Below are 17,951 nucleotides of genomic sequence, written 5' to 3'. Positions count from 1 at the left end.
GAGCATCCTGGTCTATGGTTTGGTATCAGTCATTAATTTTGGAAAATTCTCAGTCATTATTTCTTCAAATATTCCTTCTGTTCTTTATCTCTTTTTTCCTTCTGGTATTCCTATTAAATTTATATTACACATTTTATAATTGTTTTACACTGCTTAAACTGTTCCATTTTTTAAATTTTTTTATCTTTGCATCTCAGTTTTGGAATTCCCCCCTTTTTAAAAAATATTTTACTTATTTATTCATGAGAGACACACAGAGAGAGAGTGGCAGAAACATAGGCAGAGGGAGAAGTAGGCTCCATGTGGGGAGCCTATGCAGGACTCAATCTCAGGACCCCAGGATCACGCCCTGAGCTGAAGGCAGATGCTCAACCACTGAGCCACCCAGTCATCTCAGTTTGGGAATTTCTATTGACATTTCTTCAAACTCACTGATTCTTTCCTTGGCCATGTCCAGTCTACTGATGAGCCCCTCTAAAGCATTTTTCATTTCTGTTAGAGTGATTTTTATTTATAGAAATAATTTTGATTATTTCTTAGGATTTCTATCTCTTTGCTTACACTACCCATCTGTTCTTCCATGATATCTACTTTTCTAATTAGAGGCCTTATCATATTAATTATAGTTGCTTCAAATTTCTGGTCTGATAATTCCAACATCTCTGCCAAACCTGATTGTGTTTCTAATTCTTGCCCTGTCTTTTCAAACTGTGTCTTTCAGTAAGAGTTGTAATTTTTTGGTAGAAACCAGACAGGATATACTAAGTAAAAGGAACTGAGGTAAACAGACTTTTAGTGTGAGGTCTTATGTTTGTTTGGCTAGGAGTTAGGCTGTGTTTACTGTTTACTATCATTGTAAGTGTCACAGGCTAAAATTACCTCTGGTGTCCTTTTGTCTCCCCTCAATGTCCATGCTTGGGTTTCCATAAAGTCTTCTTAAATATGATCAGACATAATGATGATCCTGTTGTTGTAGTCCCTTGATATATTTTTTTTGTATTCCCTTGATATTATACAGGAGCATTACTGATGTGGTGGTGAGGTGAAGGGGATGGGAAAGATCTATGTTTTTATGATTAGGACTCAGTCTTTTAATGAGCCTGAGCCCTGGACTACAATCTTCACAAGTGTTTCTCAGTGGTCCCCCCACCCCTGCAACTTGCACAAAATAGGATGGCTAGAGAGGACTGGAGTTGGGTGTTTTACCTCCTCCAAGTTGGTTAGGCTCTGATAAAACCCCGGTAGGTGAGTAGTTTCTCTTGAGAGCAGACCTTATTAAGAAGGAGCATTCTGGCATGTTTCAAAATGGTTACTTCTCCCTTCCTCTTGCCAGAAGCCCAGGGGTATTTTTCTCCAGTCTTTACTATGAGGGCTCTTGGAAGTAAAACTCAGAAAAAGGAGGAGCCCTTCCAAATCTTGAGTTCCCCTAGGAGTTTTTAACTCTCAGACTTGTCCGAGTCTCAGACTGGAGCTTCTAGCAATTCATCAGTTAAAGTTTGGCTTTTCCTATACCAGTATTGGTTTCAACCAAAATTTTTGTTTCTAAGCTATTGCTCCAGTAAATTGCAATCCTCTGCCAATAAGTTGTGATTCTATCTGCCTATATGTCTGTCTAATTTGGAAAGCAACTGATTGCCCTGTGACTTTAGTTCTCTAATGGATCTAAAAAGACGTTGATTTTCAGCTTGTTCAGCTTTTTCTTTGTCATGAGTGACAAATTCCAAACATACTAGATCAGCATCTTTTCTTATTATCTTATCACCTGAACCCTGTCCCCTGGCAGACCCTTTTCTCAGGGGGTCTTTCTGATATTAGAGCCTACCTGGTGTTTTTGTAACTCCAAATAGACGAACTGAACTGCCTTTGCATTTATAGTGTGAGCCTTGGGTGCCCACATCTTCCTGCTCCCATGCTAGAGGGCTAGACCAGACAGGTGATTCTTATGGGGTTGCCAAAGAAGCCTACTTGCCTTTGTTTTGTTGTATGCCCTTGAAAACTTAGTAACTTGCATTTAAAAAAAAAAAAAAGGTTTTATTTATTTACTTGAGAGAGAGAAAAAAAATGAGTGAGCGAGACAGCACTAGCAGAGGAGGGGTAGAGGGAGAGGGAGAAGCAGGCTCCCAGTGAGCAAGGAGCCTGATGTGGGTCTCTAGCCTAGGACCCTGGGATCATGACTTGAGCTGAAAGCAGACACTTAACTGACTGAGCCACCCAGACGCCCAGTAACTTGCATTTTTGATGGCTCACAACTCAGTCATCATTAATTCAGATCAGCCCCTCTTACTATTATTAGTCTGAATTTGAGAAATGTCAATTACCTCCCATTTATAGTGTATCTTTACTTAGGGATCCTCAGGAACAAGTGAGGACAATGTGGCCTAGATACCTAAGTATAGGGCAGTTCTTCTCCTGCTTAAGACCCAATATCCAAACCAGGCACCTATTTCTCCTTTAGTTTATCGCTTTAAGATAGGCATAAACTGGGCAGCCTGGTGGCTCAGTGGTTGAGCATCTGCCTTTGGCCCAGGGTGTGATCCTGGAGACCCAGAATCGAGTCCCACATCGGGCTCCCTGCATGGAACCTGCTTTTCCCTCTGCCTCTCTCTCTCTCTCATTCTCTCTCTCTCTCTCTCTCTCTGTCTCTCATGGATAAATAAATAGATAAAAATCTTTAAAAAAAAAAAAAAAGATAGGCATAAATTTTGCTAACTGATTTTATTCCCTCACCTTGCTCCAAACTACTATGATGGGTTATTATCATCGAGTTGAAACTGTGAGGCCAGGAGTCAAAAGAGTGTTCCATGGAATAACTTAGTGTTACTTCCTGAGTTTTATCATTATGATAATCACCTGTCTTAACTCCTCAGGGGAGTAGAAAAACAGGAAACAGGTTAATAAACTATATACCTCAAATTTTACTAATTGGGACAATGGAAATTAATACCATGAGGCACTATCTTATATCGTCAGTGAGGGAGGGTATAGGTGCCTGTGGGGAAGAAAAGCAACACTGTCTATTCATACCATCCCTTTGTATGACAGTTAAAGGATGTATATTAATATGGAAGAGGTTTTTACAAGTACACCCTTGGGGCCAACGATTCTGCTTGTTACACATGTGCGTAAAAGACTTAGAATGTTCAACACAATACTGTTTGTGACAAGTTGAAAAATGGGTGAACTTGTGGAGAATGTTACATGGACTTTCCATCAGCAGTGACAGTAGGTGAGCTAGAACTCTTTGTACTAATATGGATAAATCTCAAAGACAAAATAAGTTCAAAAAGCAAGTTGTATGCACCATAAGCAAAAATTAATTCAAAATTAATTAAAGACCTAAACATAAGACCTGAAACCATAAAAATCCTAGAAGAAAACAGGGAGAATGTCATTGAGCTTTCATTGGATTTAATAAGAATTTCTTGGATCGACACCAAAGCACAGGCAACAAAAGCAAAAACAGACAAGTGGGACCACATCAAAATTAAAATTTTCTGTGAACAAGAGCAACAAAACATCAACACACTGAAAAGAGAAAATATGTGCAAACCATTTATCTGATAGAAAGTTAATCCAGAATATAAAAAGAATTCCTAAATCAGTAACAAAATAAACAAATAACCCAATTAAAAAATGGGTAAAGAATTTAAATAAACAGTTGCCCAAATATATGCAAATGTCTAACAAGCACATGAAAATATGCTTAACATCACTCACTAATCATCAGGGAAATGCAAACCAAAACCACAATGAGATATCACCTCACATGCATTAGGATGGCCACTATCAAAAACACAGAAAACAACAAGTGTTAGCTAGGATGAGGAGAAATTGGGATGTTTGCACACTACTGGTTGTAATATAAAATGGTGCAGCCACTAGGGAAAACAGGAATTTCCTGAAAAAATTCAAAATAGAATTATCATATGATTCAGCAATCTCACTGCTGGGTGTGTATCTTAAAAAAATAAATAAAACAGTATCTCAAAAAGATGTTTGCATACCCATGTTTGTGGCAGCAGTGTTCATGACAGCTAAGAGGTGGAGGCAACTTAAATGTTCATGAATGAATTAATGGATACACAAAATGTAGCATATACATGCAATGGAATATCACTCAGCCATAAAAGGAAAGAATTTCACACGGGCTATAGCATGCATGAACTTTGAGGACATAATACAAGTGAAATAAGTCAGTCACATAAATACTCAGAGGTTTATATGAGGTATCTAAAGCAGTCAACTTTGTAGAATGTAGAATGGTAATTGCCAGGGGCTGGGAAAGGGAAGGTGGGGAGTTGTGTTTGGTGGATGTAGGTTCAGTCATGCAGAATGGGTTTATGTGGTTGACAACACTAAACTACGCACTTGAAAATTATTGGGAGGGGGAATTTCATGTGTTTTTTCTTTTCGCTACCATTTTTCTAAAAAAAAAAAAAAGCAAGTTGCAAAACATATGTACAGTAGAAAGGCATGTGATACACACACACACACACACACACACACACACGAAAATATTACTCAGCCATCAAAAAAACAAAATCTGGGATCCCTGGGTGGTGCAGCGGTTTGGCGCCTGCCTTTGGCCCAGGGCGCGATCCTGGAGACCCGGGATCGAATCCCACGTCAGGCTCCCTATATGGAGCCTGCTTCTCCCTCTGCCTGTGTCTCTGCTTCTCTCTCTCTCTCTCTCTGTGACTATCATGAATAAATAAATAAAATCTTTAAAGAAAGACAAAAACCAAAATCTTTCAAGGATGTGGGTGGAGCTGGAGTATATTATAATAAATGAAATAAGTTAGAGAATTATAAATACCATAATTAAATGATCTCCCTCATATGTAGTATTTTAGAAACAAAACAAATGGACATATGGGAAGGGGGAAAAGAAAAAAGGAGAGGGAAACAAACCATAAGAGACTCTTAACAATGGAGAACAAATTGAGGGTTAATGGAGGGAGTTGGGGGAGCTGGTGGCTAGATGGTAGATGGGTATTAAAGAGGGCACTTGTGATGAGCATTGGGTATAGTATGTAAAATATGAATCACTGAATCCTATTCTATAAACCAATGTTGCACCATATGTTAGCTAACTAAAATTTAATTTGAAAATAAATAAATAAATTTATCAAAAGAAAAAATAAGGAAAGTTAAAAACAAAAGAATATCACATACAGCTGTTCTTATAGATGCATTATATATATATATATTTTTTTAATGAAAATATTAAAGCAACCATGAGCAAGGTAAACACAAACTGACATAGCAAAGACCTCTGGGGAGAGAATTATAGAGTATGATCAGGTTTTTAGTGGAACATGGTGTTTTATTTTTGTTTCTTAAGATCTGGAGTAAATGGGGCAAAATTACTTCAAAAAAATTTTTAATTGCTCTATCTTTCCATTTATTTGAAAAACTTGATAACGTTAAATAAAAATCAAGCCCCTCCTTCCTGCTCCCTTTCTCCAGAATCCTGCTGGCTTCCACACCACAGGCTGGCTATACTGATTTCTTTCTGTTTTTGTCAAGACTGCACTCAAAAGCTGGCGTGTACTTGTGATTACTGGAACTGGTTCCTGGATTTATTTATGCCATGGGCAAAAATAAGTCTTCCTTTCTGAGACACATGTCATGACTCTGGAATGTATTCTAAAGAACAAGCCAGAGGATGGAGCTCTTGGAAGTTGAGGCCCCACACATAGGTCCCCTGGGTGGTACCTAGGCACCCAGCCCTCTGTGAGCAGGAGAAAGCACCATGGAATGCTTCATCCTTGGGGGCCACTCCTCCTATCAGCTTGCTTCTTGCTATGGCCAGGACAGTGACAGAGAGAGAGGTAAAATGCCTCTTTTCCTTGAAAGTCAGTTCTGGGGTAGTTTTTGGTCAGAGTCCAAATAAATTCCAAATATACGTCAATCCTATCCATCTGTTTCCCCCAAGGACCCAAGTTTGTTTGTTTGTTTGTTTATTATATAGATTAACCCATTTATTATAGGCTAGCAATGTTTCAAATGGTGGAGCTTCTACTGGTCTTTCAACTTCTTCAGTCTTCTGATGGCCGACTTTACTGTGACAGCAGAAGTGGTGTTGTAGGTCCAGGCGCCACCGGCCATGGTCTTCATGCAGGAGCCACAGTGCCAGATGCCTACCGTTCGCCCTTTCATCTTGGTCTTGCCATAGAAGGAGAAGGTGTACTTGGTGTGCTGGCTTATCTCAATCTTCTTCACCATCTTCCTGAGGAAGGCCCCATAGCAGGTCCTGTATTTACCCACCATTCCTACCTTCTTGGTGTATTTGGCCATGTTGCCACCAACCAGGTCTGAGCCCAGAGAGGCTTATCCAGGATAAGCCCAGGGTTTGGAATTGATTTTAAGGGAAAACAATCTTCAGTGCTGGGCCAGCCCCTCATGTTTCATTTCTCCTTGGCATTCCCCCAAAAAAGAGCCTAAATCAGGGAGTGACCTCCCTGTGGGGTCAATGATTTAATCAACCATACCTATTTAATGAAACCCCCATAAAAACACAAAGTGATTAGGTTTGAGCCTCATGTTGGTGAACACATAGAGATTTGGGGAGAGTGGCACGCTATGGAAGGGCATGGAGTTCCACATCCTTTCCCTAGACCTTGCCCTGTGCATCTTTTCCATCTGTTCCTGACTTATATCTTTTCGTAATAAACCAGTACTCTAGTAAGTAAAGTGTTTCCGAGTTCTGTGAGCCACTCTAACAAATTAATTGAACCCATGGAGGGATTTGTTGGAACTTCCAATCAATAGCTGGTGACAAGTACAGATGACAGCCTGGGCTTGTGATTTGTGTCTGGAGGTGCCCAGTCTTGTGGGCTTGAACCTTACTCTGTGGAATCTGATGTTGTCTCCAGGTAGACAGTGTCAGAATTGAATTATAGGACACCCAGATGGTATTGGAGAATTGCTTGGTGGTGCGGGAAACCTCCAGCCACACACACTTAGAATTGGGTACAGAAATTTTGTATTATTTATGTGGACTTTTAATTTTTTAATTTTAAAAAGATTTATGTGTTTATTTGAGGGAAAGAGCAGGGAAAGGGCAGAGGGTGAGGGAGAGAATCTCAAGCAGGCTTTCAGCTGAACACGGAGCTTGACCCAGCACCATCCCATAACCCTGAGATTATAACCTGTGGAGAAATCAAGAGTCAAATGCTCAATCGACTGACCCACCCAGATGTCCCTATGCAAACTTTTTTTGAAAAAACTTTATTTTTTTTAAAGATTTTTACCTATTTTTTCATTTGAGGGAGAGAGAGAGACAGCAAGAGAAAGAGTGAGCATGAACAGGGGTGGCAAGAGCAGAGGGAGAGGGAGAAGCATGTTCCCCACTGAGCAGGGAGCCCAACATGGGGCTTGATTTTAGGACCCCAAGATAATGACCTGAGCCAAAGGCAGATGCTTAAGCAACTGAACCACTCAGGCGCCACTTAAAAATTTTTTTATATTGTTGTTTATATGCTGTGATTCCCATAAACAGTATGTTTAAAATATTTGAGACATGGTATAAAGCAAAATACACCAAATTCATAATAGTGATTGTCTCTGAGGAGGAGGATAGAGAGGAATAAAATTAAGGCATGGATAACAGGGGACTTGAACTTTATACATCACGATTTTATTCCAGAGAATTATGAAGCAATATGACCAATTATTAGCACCTGTTATTAGGAGGGGTGGGTACCTCTGTGTTTGTCATGATATTCTTTGTACTTTGTTTTTAATTTTTGTTTTAATTTTCTTTCCAAGTGTAAAAGTAGAGAGAATAATGCCTCACACTGCATGGTGGTTTGGTCCCCAGTGCTTCCTTATGCACATTTGTGTGCTCTTCAAAAGTGCTCTGCAACACAGGCAAGACTGGCAGGGCACCATTCTTTGCAACTCACAGGTGAAAGGGCTCACAGAAGTTGAGTGATTTGGCCAAGTCTGGGGCCAGTAAACCTGGGCTCCCTGATGCCAAGCTCAGAAGCTCTTCACTCTGTCTTTGTCTCTCTCTCTCTCTCTCTCTTTTTAAGATTTTATTTATTCACGAGAGACACAGAGAGAGAGAGGTAGAGACATAGGCAGAGGGTGAAGCAGGCTCCATGTAGGGATCCCAATGTGGGACTCGAGCCCAGAACTCTGGGATTACACCCTGAACTGAGGGCAGATGCTCAACTGCTGAGCCACCCAGGCATCCCTGTGTCTTTGTCTCTAAAGCTCAGGAGACACGTTGGCTTGCTGGAGGAAGATGCTGCTTCTTGAACCAGGTTTCAGAGTTGCCGGGAGGAGTGACACTCCCATCTCCTTGTGAGCTTTCCATACCTAGCAAGTGGGGAATTCAGAGTGCAGCCCATGAGTACTTGATGAATCCATTTACTCGCTCAAAAATTATTCAGTGAACTCCTCCTATGATCCAGGCCCCTTCCCAGGCACTTTAGATGCAATCAATAAATCCAAACAGACAGACAAATCCAAAGATCAATGTAGGGTGCCCTTGTCTTCTCTGTAGAGGGGAAGACAGAGACCCTTCCCAGGGGATGGTACTCACCCTCCTCAGCTCTCTGACCAAGGCCAACCCAAACCCAGTCACAGAGGTCATCTCTGGGCAACTCCAGCCTAGGTCCCACCCAGTGGGAAGGCACAGAATACTCTGCAGGGTCCTGGCACACATGCATCTTGTCCTCCTCTCCACCCTCCCTCTATCTTCCCCTTGGTATCCGGGCAGAGGTCCCTTCTGTCATCTATGTCAAGTTCATTCTCTTCATTTACCCTCCTCCCCATTTGTAAGGTTTCAGAGTTTGCATAAACAATATCCAAAAATTAATGATTGAATCTCTCCCCAGCAGCCCTTGCACCCATTCTCCCTCTTAGTGCAAATAACTGAGTCAGACAGTTTCCTGCACAGCCAATGCCTGCCTTTTCCTTGGAGCCCACAGCTGTTCTTTCCAAGGTGCCATTGGCTCTCTTTCTATTGGAGGCTTGTCCCAACCACCTCCTTCCAATCTCAATCCCTCCTCAATCACTCTGGATCCTCCCTATCCTGCTCTGTTTTTAATCAAAGCACATCACCCTCTAAGACAACATTTACTTACTGATCATGTTTATCATCGCCTATCCCTCCCCACCAAAATGTAAGCTTCATAAAGATCGAGTTTTATCTAGTTTGTCCCTGCTGCATCCCCAAGCACCTAGAGAAATGCTTGGAACAAAGTGGTTCTTCAATAACCATATACTGAGTGAACAAAAAGGAAAAAAATTATTCATCAGAGCTACCATTTCCAAGCATGTGGACATAGAGGTCTGGACAGTGGGTGGATGGTGCTAGGACAGATATGCATACAGTGTGTAAAGAGAGAGGGTGCCCCAAGAGCCTCACGCATCCTGCAGGTGAGTTGCATGAAGCTCCAGAGCATGGCCCCCATCGCAAGTACTCTGAGGGGTAAGGAGTCTCTGCCCTACCTGGAGAGCCTTGGAAGGGCAAGCTAGATTTTTGCAAGTCACCACAGTTAAAACCAAGGCTGACCCTGTCTCAAACTCCTTATGCTGTTTCTGCAGCTCTGGGGATAATTCAGGCCTGTTTTCCCAAAGGTGGGGAGAGGGCAGGCAATAAAACTGAAATTAATGCAAGGAAGGCTTTTAGATGAAAACGACCTCTTCCTAAAGTGTTGCTGCACAGATCACACAGAATTCAAGATATGCATAAGGATATATCTGAGCACAGACTTTGTGAGGGGGTCACTCAAGAAGGTAGCTTTTATTTTATTTATTTTTATTTTTTACTTTTTTTAGAAAGTAGTTTTTAAATGCAATTCAATGCAAATATTTGTTGAGCACCTACGGCAAACCAGGGCCTCTTTGAGGCTGTGGGCTCTGAACCAGAGTAAGGAGTACGCAAGGAACCATTAGATGTTAGAGCTGCCTCTGACAGCCCTCCCCAGGGGGAGCCTAGGAGAGCCTCAATCCGTTTAACATGCAAATGTGAACAGTATTGCTCTCCAGGCAAAGCTTCATTGATCATGGTTTCTTCTTTCCCGGGCTAGGGAGCTTCCCAAGAGAAAACCCACATTTTCATTCTGCACTGTTGATTTTTCATGGTCTCTCCACCTCCTCTCCCCCTCCTTCACGAGACTCCGTTGTAATAGTGGGTGACCTCTCCCCCAATCCACGGGATTTCATATGGTTCACCTCCAAGCTTCATTTCATTTTATAGTCACTATTTTTTCAGCATTCCCTAGCAGCAGATGTGGCTGAAACAGAGATTTCTCAGATTGGGTTATCAGAAAGGATCTTTGACATACAAAGGGCTACTTATCCTCTTGAACCCTGCATATTTGGGGTTCACCCTAAACCTTTATATTTTATTCATCAAATCAGTCCTTAAAAATCCTCATGACAGATCAGACTGTAGATCAGAGAAGGTACAACTCTCTTTTCTATCTGGGAGCTGGAGCTCCACACACTGTTACCAGGTGAGGGCTCAAGTCTCCTCCATGAATATCTCTCCACATGCTGGGAGATGGTGGGAAATAAGAATTGATAAGCACCCATAGCTGGTCCTTTTGGGCAGTCACACGGTCATTTCTTCCCCCCTCCCCCCTTTTTAAAGATTTTATTTACTTATTCGCGAAAGACAGAAAGAGAGAGAAAGAGAGGCAGAGACATAGGCAGAGGGAGAAGCAGGCTCCCTGCAAGGAGCACAATGTGGGACTCGATCCCAGGACCCTGGGATCACCACCTGAGCCAAAGGCAGATGCTCAACCACTGAGCCACCCAGGTGTCCCCACAAGGTGGCTTCTGATGTCCTGGATCATAGGTGTTGAGTTGCACATGGGTCATGGTAGCTAGGGTTTGGCCTTGTCCCTGGCTGAATGGTCCTGATTGCTTTGGTCCTGGCGAGGCAACATCCAGGTCTACTCTGTGGTCCTCATGGAGATTCTTCAAACTCCCTAGGACAATACAAGGAAATCCTCTTGACTTAAACTAGACAGATGGTACTGTTAGGACCGAGGGAAAAATTCTGCCAATTCTAGAGTCTAATATTAAGTTGTTCCTAAAAGCAATAGACAATATTTCATTAAAAAGACCTTGAGAAATGGACAAAGCCTGTGGCCAGCTTGAGATTTTTGGTTTTAGTGTAGATAGTAGTTGAAAAACACATTTTATCTCTAATGCATCGTTTATTATATTTAGATTTTTTAAAACAGCAAAACCTTAAATGTGAAACTAAAAGAAAGAATCCAGGTGGAAGAATTTGAAGCCAGCTGTGGAAGTAATTCACTTCTGACCTCCCTTTGCTTTTAAAGTGTTTCACTAGAAACAAAACAAAACTAAGCAACACAGTTGGCTCATTATTAGGGTTCTGGAATTGCCTGACCCTGTCTTACATTCCTTGCCTTGGTTCTGACACCTGCAGTGCCACCTGCAGCTTGTCCCCTCAGAGTGGGCACAGCAGAGAAAGCCCAGGATCTTTGTTGTGCCCCGGGGGTGCTAGAGGCAGGGGACTGGAAGCGGCGTAGCTCACAGTAGCCCACACCTGACCTCAGACCCCAGATCTGGCCCCTTCCGTATTCTCAGGCCCACCTGCAACTCTTCTTGACCCTTCTGGCCTCACCTCCCCCGCAATGTCCCCTTCAGCCCCACAAGCAGGGGTAGTAGGTTCCCTTTTGGACATCAGCCCTTCTCTCCACCTCTACTTTTACCTCTGTGACAGGGTGTCTAGGGGAACAGTCGCAGTTGCTAAAGGCTTTGCCTGCTGGGAATTACCTTGCCAAGTGTGTGCCTGGTGCTGGTCACAGGTGTGGGCGAGTGCGCCAATGCTCTGAGCAGTTACGTATAAGAGCTAAAAGTGCCTGGATGCCTGGATGAATCAGTGATTGATCGACTGCCTTTGGCTAGGGACGATCCCGGGGTCCTAGGATCGAGTCCCGCATCAGGCTCCCCACAGCGAGCCTGCTTCTCCCTCTGTGTGTCTGTCATGAACAAATAAATAAAATCTTAAAAAAAAAAAAAAAAAAGAGGCTAAAAGTGCCTGATGAGAGAGCAAGGAGGCCTCCCCCCTTCAAGGAAATCTAGTCTACCCACAATGGATTCCTCAGGAACAGAGAGAGTGGACAATGGGAGTGGATGCAAAGCAAAATAATAATCTTCCTTACAAAAATATCCAAGTGAGCTTCACAGCCACAGCTCATCTGCTTCATTTTCAGTACAATGCAATTTATTACTTCATTTGCTCACAACCTTACTAGAATATATCTATCAATGTGAGGCATAATTGTATGCATATGTAATACCTAAATGAAAGTAATTAATTGCGGACTCTGTGGTCCTCATGAGGAATCCATAGGCTTTTGTAGAGGATGTGGGGATTCTGGTGGCCAGAGCTGCTGAAAGAGTGGAGCTTTTTCCAGAACCCTGCTTCCTGCTTCACCAAGAAGCTCCACCTTATCGCCCTGCTATCTCACCAGTCAGGTGAATAAGTGCATCTATAAGTCCACTGAACCTCTTTCTAAAATATATAAATATATATATGATTTGTATAAATACAAATGTATATAAATATATAAAAGTTAAAAATATATATCTAAAGCCTGTTTCTTTCATTTGATAGTATAACTCCTTTTAGATGTCACTGGTTCTTTTTCTATAATGATAGCTTTAACTTTCCTAGCACCTTTGCTCCATCACTTAAGAGTTCTGTGACCATATTGGATTCCTAGGGGCGCTACAACAAACTAGAACAAATTGTATGGCTTAAAACAAGAGAATGTATCCCTCAGTTGTGGAGAGCAGAAGTCCAAATTCAAGGTGTGGGCACAGCCAAATTCCCTCTGAGGCTCTAGGGGAGGACCCTGCTTTGCCTCTTCCAGTGTCTGGTGATGCCAGGCATTCCATGGCCTTGGGCTACATACTCTACTCTCTGACTCCATCCTAGCCTTCTGTTTCATCTGTGTCTTCTATAATAAGATACCTGTCATTGAATTTGGGGCCTACCTTGATAATCCAGGATGATCTCATCTCAGAATCCTGAATTATGTCTGCAAAAATTCTTTTTTTTTTTTTAAATAAAATCACATTCACAGGTCCCACGGATTCAGTCATATTGGGGGTCAGGGACCCCATTCAATCTGCTGCAATGACTTAGGTCAAATCTTTACCCTAAATCTCAGTTTCCTCATTTGTAAAATGGGAGCTCAGTAATCACCCTCTCAAAGAGCTGTGAAGACTGAATGGGATGCTCCACATGAAGTGCCTGGCACATGCCTCATATACGCTAAGCATTCAGTGATGTTTAACTATATTTATAATTCTTCTTCACAAATAGTTTTTATTCCTCATGGCAGTGCTGTGCATAGAAAGAGGTCAAGATCTTGAGAAAAAAAAAAAACCCACTGGCATCAGTCATCACTAGGGACTCACAGGCAGAATCTGGCCTCAGCTTAGGTCCCCAAAGGTCCACACTTGCCTAAACACCAAGAAAAAGTCATTGTGTTAAAGATTTCTAAAAGTCATTCCATCCCATCCTATAAACCTAGCCTGGGAGAGAGAGGGTAGGCTGGGGGTGGGCTGCAGAGCAGGTGGGGGAACCAGGCTTTTCTCTAGCATGTTTATTTGTTCTACTCCATTTTTTGCAAACTTTTAAAAACCCACTCCAGGGAGCAATAGCTAGTGCATTGCACAGTTAATGAGTTTTGATCAGAGAAAATGTAGCCTCCAACTGAAAAGAAGCCAAACTTAGGAAATGAGTCTCAGAGAGGGAAAGCAGGGGCAAGAATGCCAGACCCTGCCAGAAAGGGAAAGCAGGAAGAAGAAACACAAGTCAAGAAGCGGTCCTGAGCCCAGTGCTCCATCTCCTTGGTCAAGGGATCTGCAGGGGTGAGTCCCTGTTCCATTCATTTTTTTATGAAAATGATTTTTCACACTGGCTCCTTTCAGAGGCCATTCCAACAGACTCTAGTTTTCTCTCACAAGAGACAAGAATTAATGAGCCTGCCCTAGGAGAGTTTGAGCCTCTGAGCCTTCCTGCCTGCTTCAACATCATTTCTGTGAGCATTTCTAGTTGGCAAAGCTCAGGCCGCCATTCACATTGGCCTGACTCTGAATTCCAACCTCACTCCCATCCCTATGTATATCTGAGAGGAAATGTAATCCATGTGTCTGGGACAGATTTCCTCCTGACTCATCACAACGTGGTTTTGTCACGGTCGACTAAGTTGGCTTCTCTTCACATCCCCTCTGACTCGGGAAGTCCTGGGCCAGCCCCAGGGTTCAGAAGAATTGGGGGGATCCTGTGGATTCTGACCTTGCAAAAGCCCCAGCTCTGGGTCCACCCTCTTCTTGGCTCTACTCTCTGGTTTTAACTTGTCTCCCTGCCACTTTGCCCTCAGCACTGCAACACCTTCTCCGTATCATTCCCCTGCTTCAAAATCTTCAATGACTCCCTCATGGCCAGAGTTTTAAATTCTAAACACCCTTTGCATACTTGTCAAGGCTGCCTGTGTGTTGCAAACTGACCAGAAAATATTAGGAATGGCTTTTTGCCACTTTGAATGTTACAATGAGCACAACACTCAAATGGGATTGTTATCAGCAGGCATTAAAACAGTCCTTCCACCAGGTCCTGTCACCTTGGTGAGATACTGCTGTCAGTTTTGCCTCTAGTAAGCACCTTGCATGCAAGGTCCACTCTGGGGCTGATGTTGTAAGAGTTCTTCCACCCAGTCTTCTACTGGGCCAGGTGAGACAGATCCCCCTGGGGAGGGTGAGATAAGGCCATAGGACTCATCAGAGTTCCCTACAGAAACCTCTATAGGAGGGGAGGGAAATTGAGCACTCTGTGTCCTCATACCTCATTGTGCGGGTCCTCATGCAACATTTCTAGCTAAGTGCATGTCCTGAATGTTACTTATTTCACTAGTGAAAAGTTATTTCTAATATCTGATATGCTAAATAATGGGCTCTCTGTGCAGATTTATACAATGACATTGAAGCACTTGCTAAAGCCCCTATCAAGTATAAGCTCTTGATTGCTTACTAACCACTACTCCTAAGGTGTGAAGTTAACTCCATGCATTTATAAACAGAGTACAGGGCTCACACTGAAGTATTCTGAAATATATAACAAACAATATTATAGAATGATCTGGCTCTAACCAACTTCCTCCAACTTCTCTCTGATTATTCCTCTACACAGACTTCCAAACTCAATTTAAACTGTCCGTAGTATCCTTCAAAGAATCATGTCTACTGCTGAAGAGACATCATTAAAATAACACACGCAAAAACTTTAATAAAAATGCAATTACAAATACAAATAAATAATACAAGTAAAGACCAGACAACATGTCACTGCCTGCATACAGGCAACTTGGACATATAGCCCAACCCACATTTCCCATGGGACTGAGAGATGCTCAGCATCTTCCAGGACTTCCTGGTACTATCACTTGACCACCTTCCCACTCTCTCTCACTCCGAATTCCTGCTCTTACCTAACTCTCAGCCCCTCCCCCTTTCATCCCTGGATCTGCCCTTCTCTCTATATTCTTTTTTCCAGATGAGCACAGCCTCTTCTTCTCCTCTTCATTTTCCAAGCATAATAAATTATTGATTCCATCAGTCTGTTATTTATGATTTGGGATTAGGAATATCTTTGACTGAATGTTGGTTTCATCATCCCTCCAGTTCATTGGTTATCTTCTCTCCCAAGAAACCATGACCTCCTTTCCTTGGTGCCAGCCTACCACCATATTGCTGGGACTGCTTATGCTCTGTAGGGAGCCCACTCCCTCTCTCAATTCATAGGACCCAGAACCAGACCCTCTGTCTTTCTAGCCACCACAAAGAAAACAACATAGACAAAGAAATATCTGCCTTAAACACCACTCTCCTTACTCAGACAAGACCCAAGTTAATTTGCCAACAAGTCATTAAGGTGTTTCACAGACCTAAGAGACATTTCTTGTTTAGAACAAGGAATTTTGTTATTGTCCTTGACCAGAATTTCTCCATTTCCCCATGTGTGTCTGAGGCTCTGTATGCATATTCTCACAGATTTGCTAGGTAAATATACTCCTAATTATTTTGTTTTCACTGCAATAATCTAGAAATTAAAAAATAACTGTATTCTGGATCATTTAGGTGATCTAGGAGACTTTAGTAGCTGTGTTCATGTTTTATTTTTACATTATATTTATATTTACTTATGATCAGGTTGGGACAAGTGATTGCCAAACTCTCTTAAATAATAATTCAGTGTTTCATATACTTGATCTGAAGACTCCTGAAAGTTGAGAGACTAGTCCCAGGATCTAAAAGAATTTGTCATCTTTAAAAGGACTGTACCTATTAATAACCAAATACAATAATACATTTAAAAAAGCATGCACCATGATCAAGTGGGATTTATTCCAGGGCTGCAAGGATGGTTCAATATTTGCAAATCAGTGTGATACATCACATCAATAAGAGAAAGAGTGAGAACCATATGATCATTTCAATAGATGCAGAAAAGCATTTGACAAAGTACATCAATTCATGATAAAAACTATTAACAAAAGAGGCTTAGAAGGAACATACCTCAATATAATAAAGGTCTTTTATGAAAAACCACAACTAACATCATCTTCATTGTGAAAAACCAAGAGCTTTTCCCAAGATCAGGAACAAGACAAGGATGTTCACTCTCACCATTTTGATTCAACATAGTACTGGAAGTCCTAGCCACAGTAATTAGACAACAAAAAGAAATAAAAAGCATCCAAATTGGTGAGGAAGAAGTAAAGCTTTCACTATTTGCAGATGACATGATACTATATACAGAAAACTGTAAAGACTCCATCAAAAAACTATTAGAACTGATTAATGAATTCAGTAAATTCACAGGATACAAAACTAATATACAGAAATCTGTAGCATTTCTATATACTAATAATGAAGCAACAGAAAGAGAAATTAAGAAAACAATCCCACTTACAATTGCACCCAAAATAATAAAATACCTAGGAATAAACTTCACCAAGAAAGTGAAAGAAATATACTCTGAAAACTATAAAACATTAATGAAAGAAATTAGGGATGATACAAATAAATGGAAAGGTATCCCATGTTTATGGAGATATTGTTAAAGTGTCCATACTACCCAAAGCAATCATCGATTTAATGCAATTCCTATCAAAATACCAACAGTATTTTTCACAGACCTAGAACAAATAACACTAAAATTTGTACAGAACTACAAAAGACCCTGAATAGCCAAAGCAATCAGACTTGGGAAAGAAGAACAAAGCTAGGGGTATCACAATCCCAGATTTCAAAAAACACTACAAATCTGTAATAATCAAAACAGTATGGTATTGGCACGAAAATAGACTCACAGATAAATGAAGCAGAATAGAGAGCCCAGAAATAAACCCATGATTATATGGTCAATTAATCTAAGACAAAGAAAGCAAGAATATACAATGGGGAAAAGACAATTTCTTCAACAAATGCTACTAGAAAAACTGGACAGCTACAAGCAAAAGAATGAAACTGAACCACTTTCTTACACCATACACAAAAATAAACTCAAAATAGATTAAAGGCCTAAATGTGAGACCTGAAACCATGAAACTACTAGAAGAAAACATAGGTAGTAATTTCTTGACATCAGATTGGCCATAGCAACAGTTTTCTAGATATGTCTCTAGAGGCAAGGGAAACAAAAGCAAAAATAAACTATTGGGGCTACACCAAAATAAAAGGCTTTTGGACAGCAAAGGAAACCATCAACAAAACCACAAGGTAACCTACTAAATGGGAGAAGATATTTGCAAATGATATATCTGATAAGAAGTTAATATCCAAAATATATAAAGAACTTAAACAAATCAACACCAAAAAACAAATAATCCAATTAAAATTGAACAGTGGACCTGAATAAACATTTTTCCAAAGAAGACATACAT

The 17,951-nt window shown here is 41.3% G+C and overlaps 1 protein-coding gene across 1 annotated transcript; it reads right to left on the bottom strand.

The window, feature by feature from the left end:
• Positions 1-6,001: 6,001 nt before the first annotated feature.
• Positions 6,002-6,300, bottom strand: LOC112927319 (large ribosomal subunit protein eL43-like). Its single transcript, XM_026008663.2, has one exon. It carries the CDS (start codon positions 6,298-6,300, stop codon positions 6,022-6,024), a length of 279 nt encoding a protein of 92 aa, XP_025864448.1. The 3' UTR covers positions 6,002-6,021.
• Between the last annotated feature and the right edge of the window lie 11,651 nt (positions 6,301-17,951).

This window comes from Vulpes vulpes, chromosome 4, assembly GCF_048418805.1.
Source record: "Vulpes vulpes isolate BD-2025 chromosome 4, VulVul3, whole genome shotgun sequence".
NCBI classification, from domain to species: Eukaryota; Metazoa; Chordata; class Mammalia; order Carnivora; family Canidae; genus Vulpes; species Vulpes vulpes.
The sequence above is the reverse complement of the archived record's forward strand: the minus strand, read 5'-3'. Positions and strand labels throughout refer to the sequence as shown.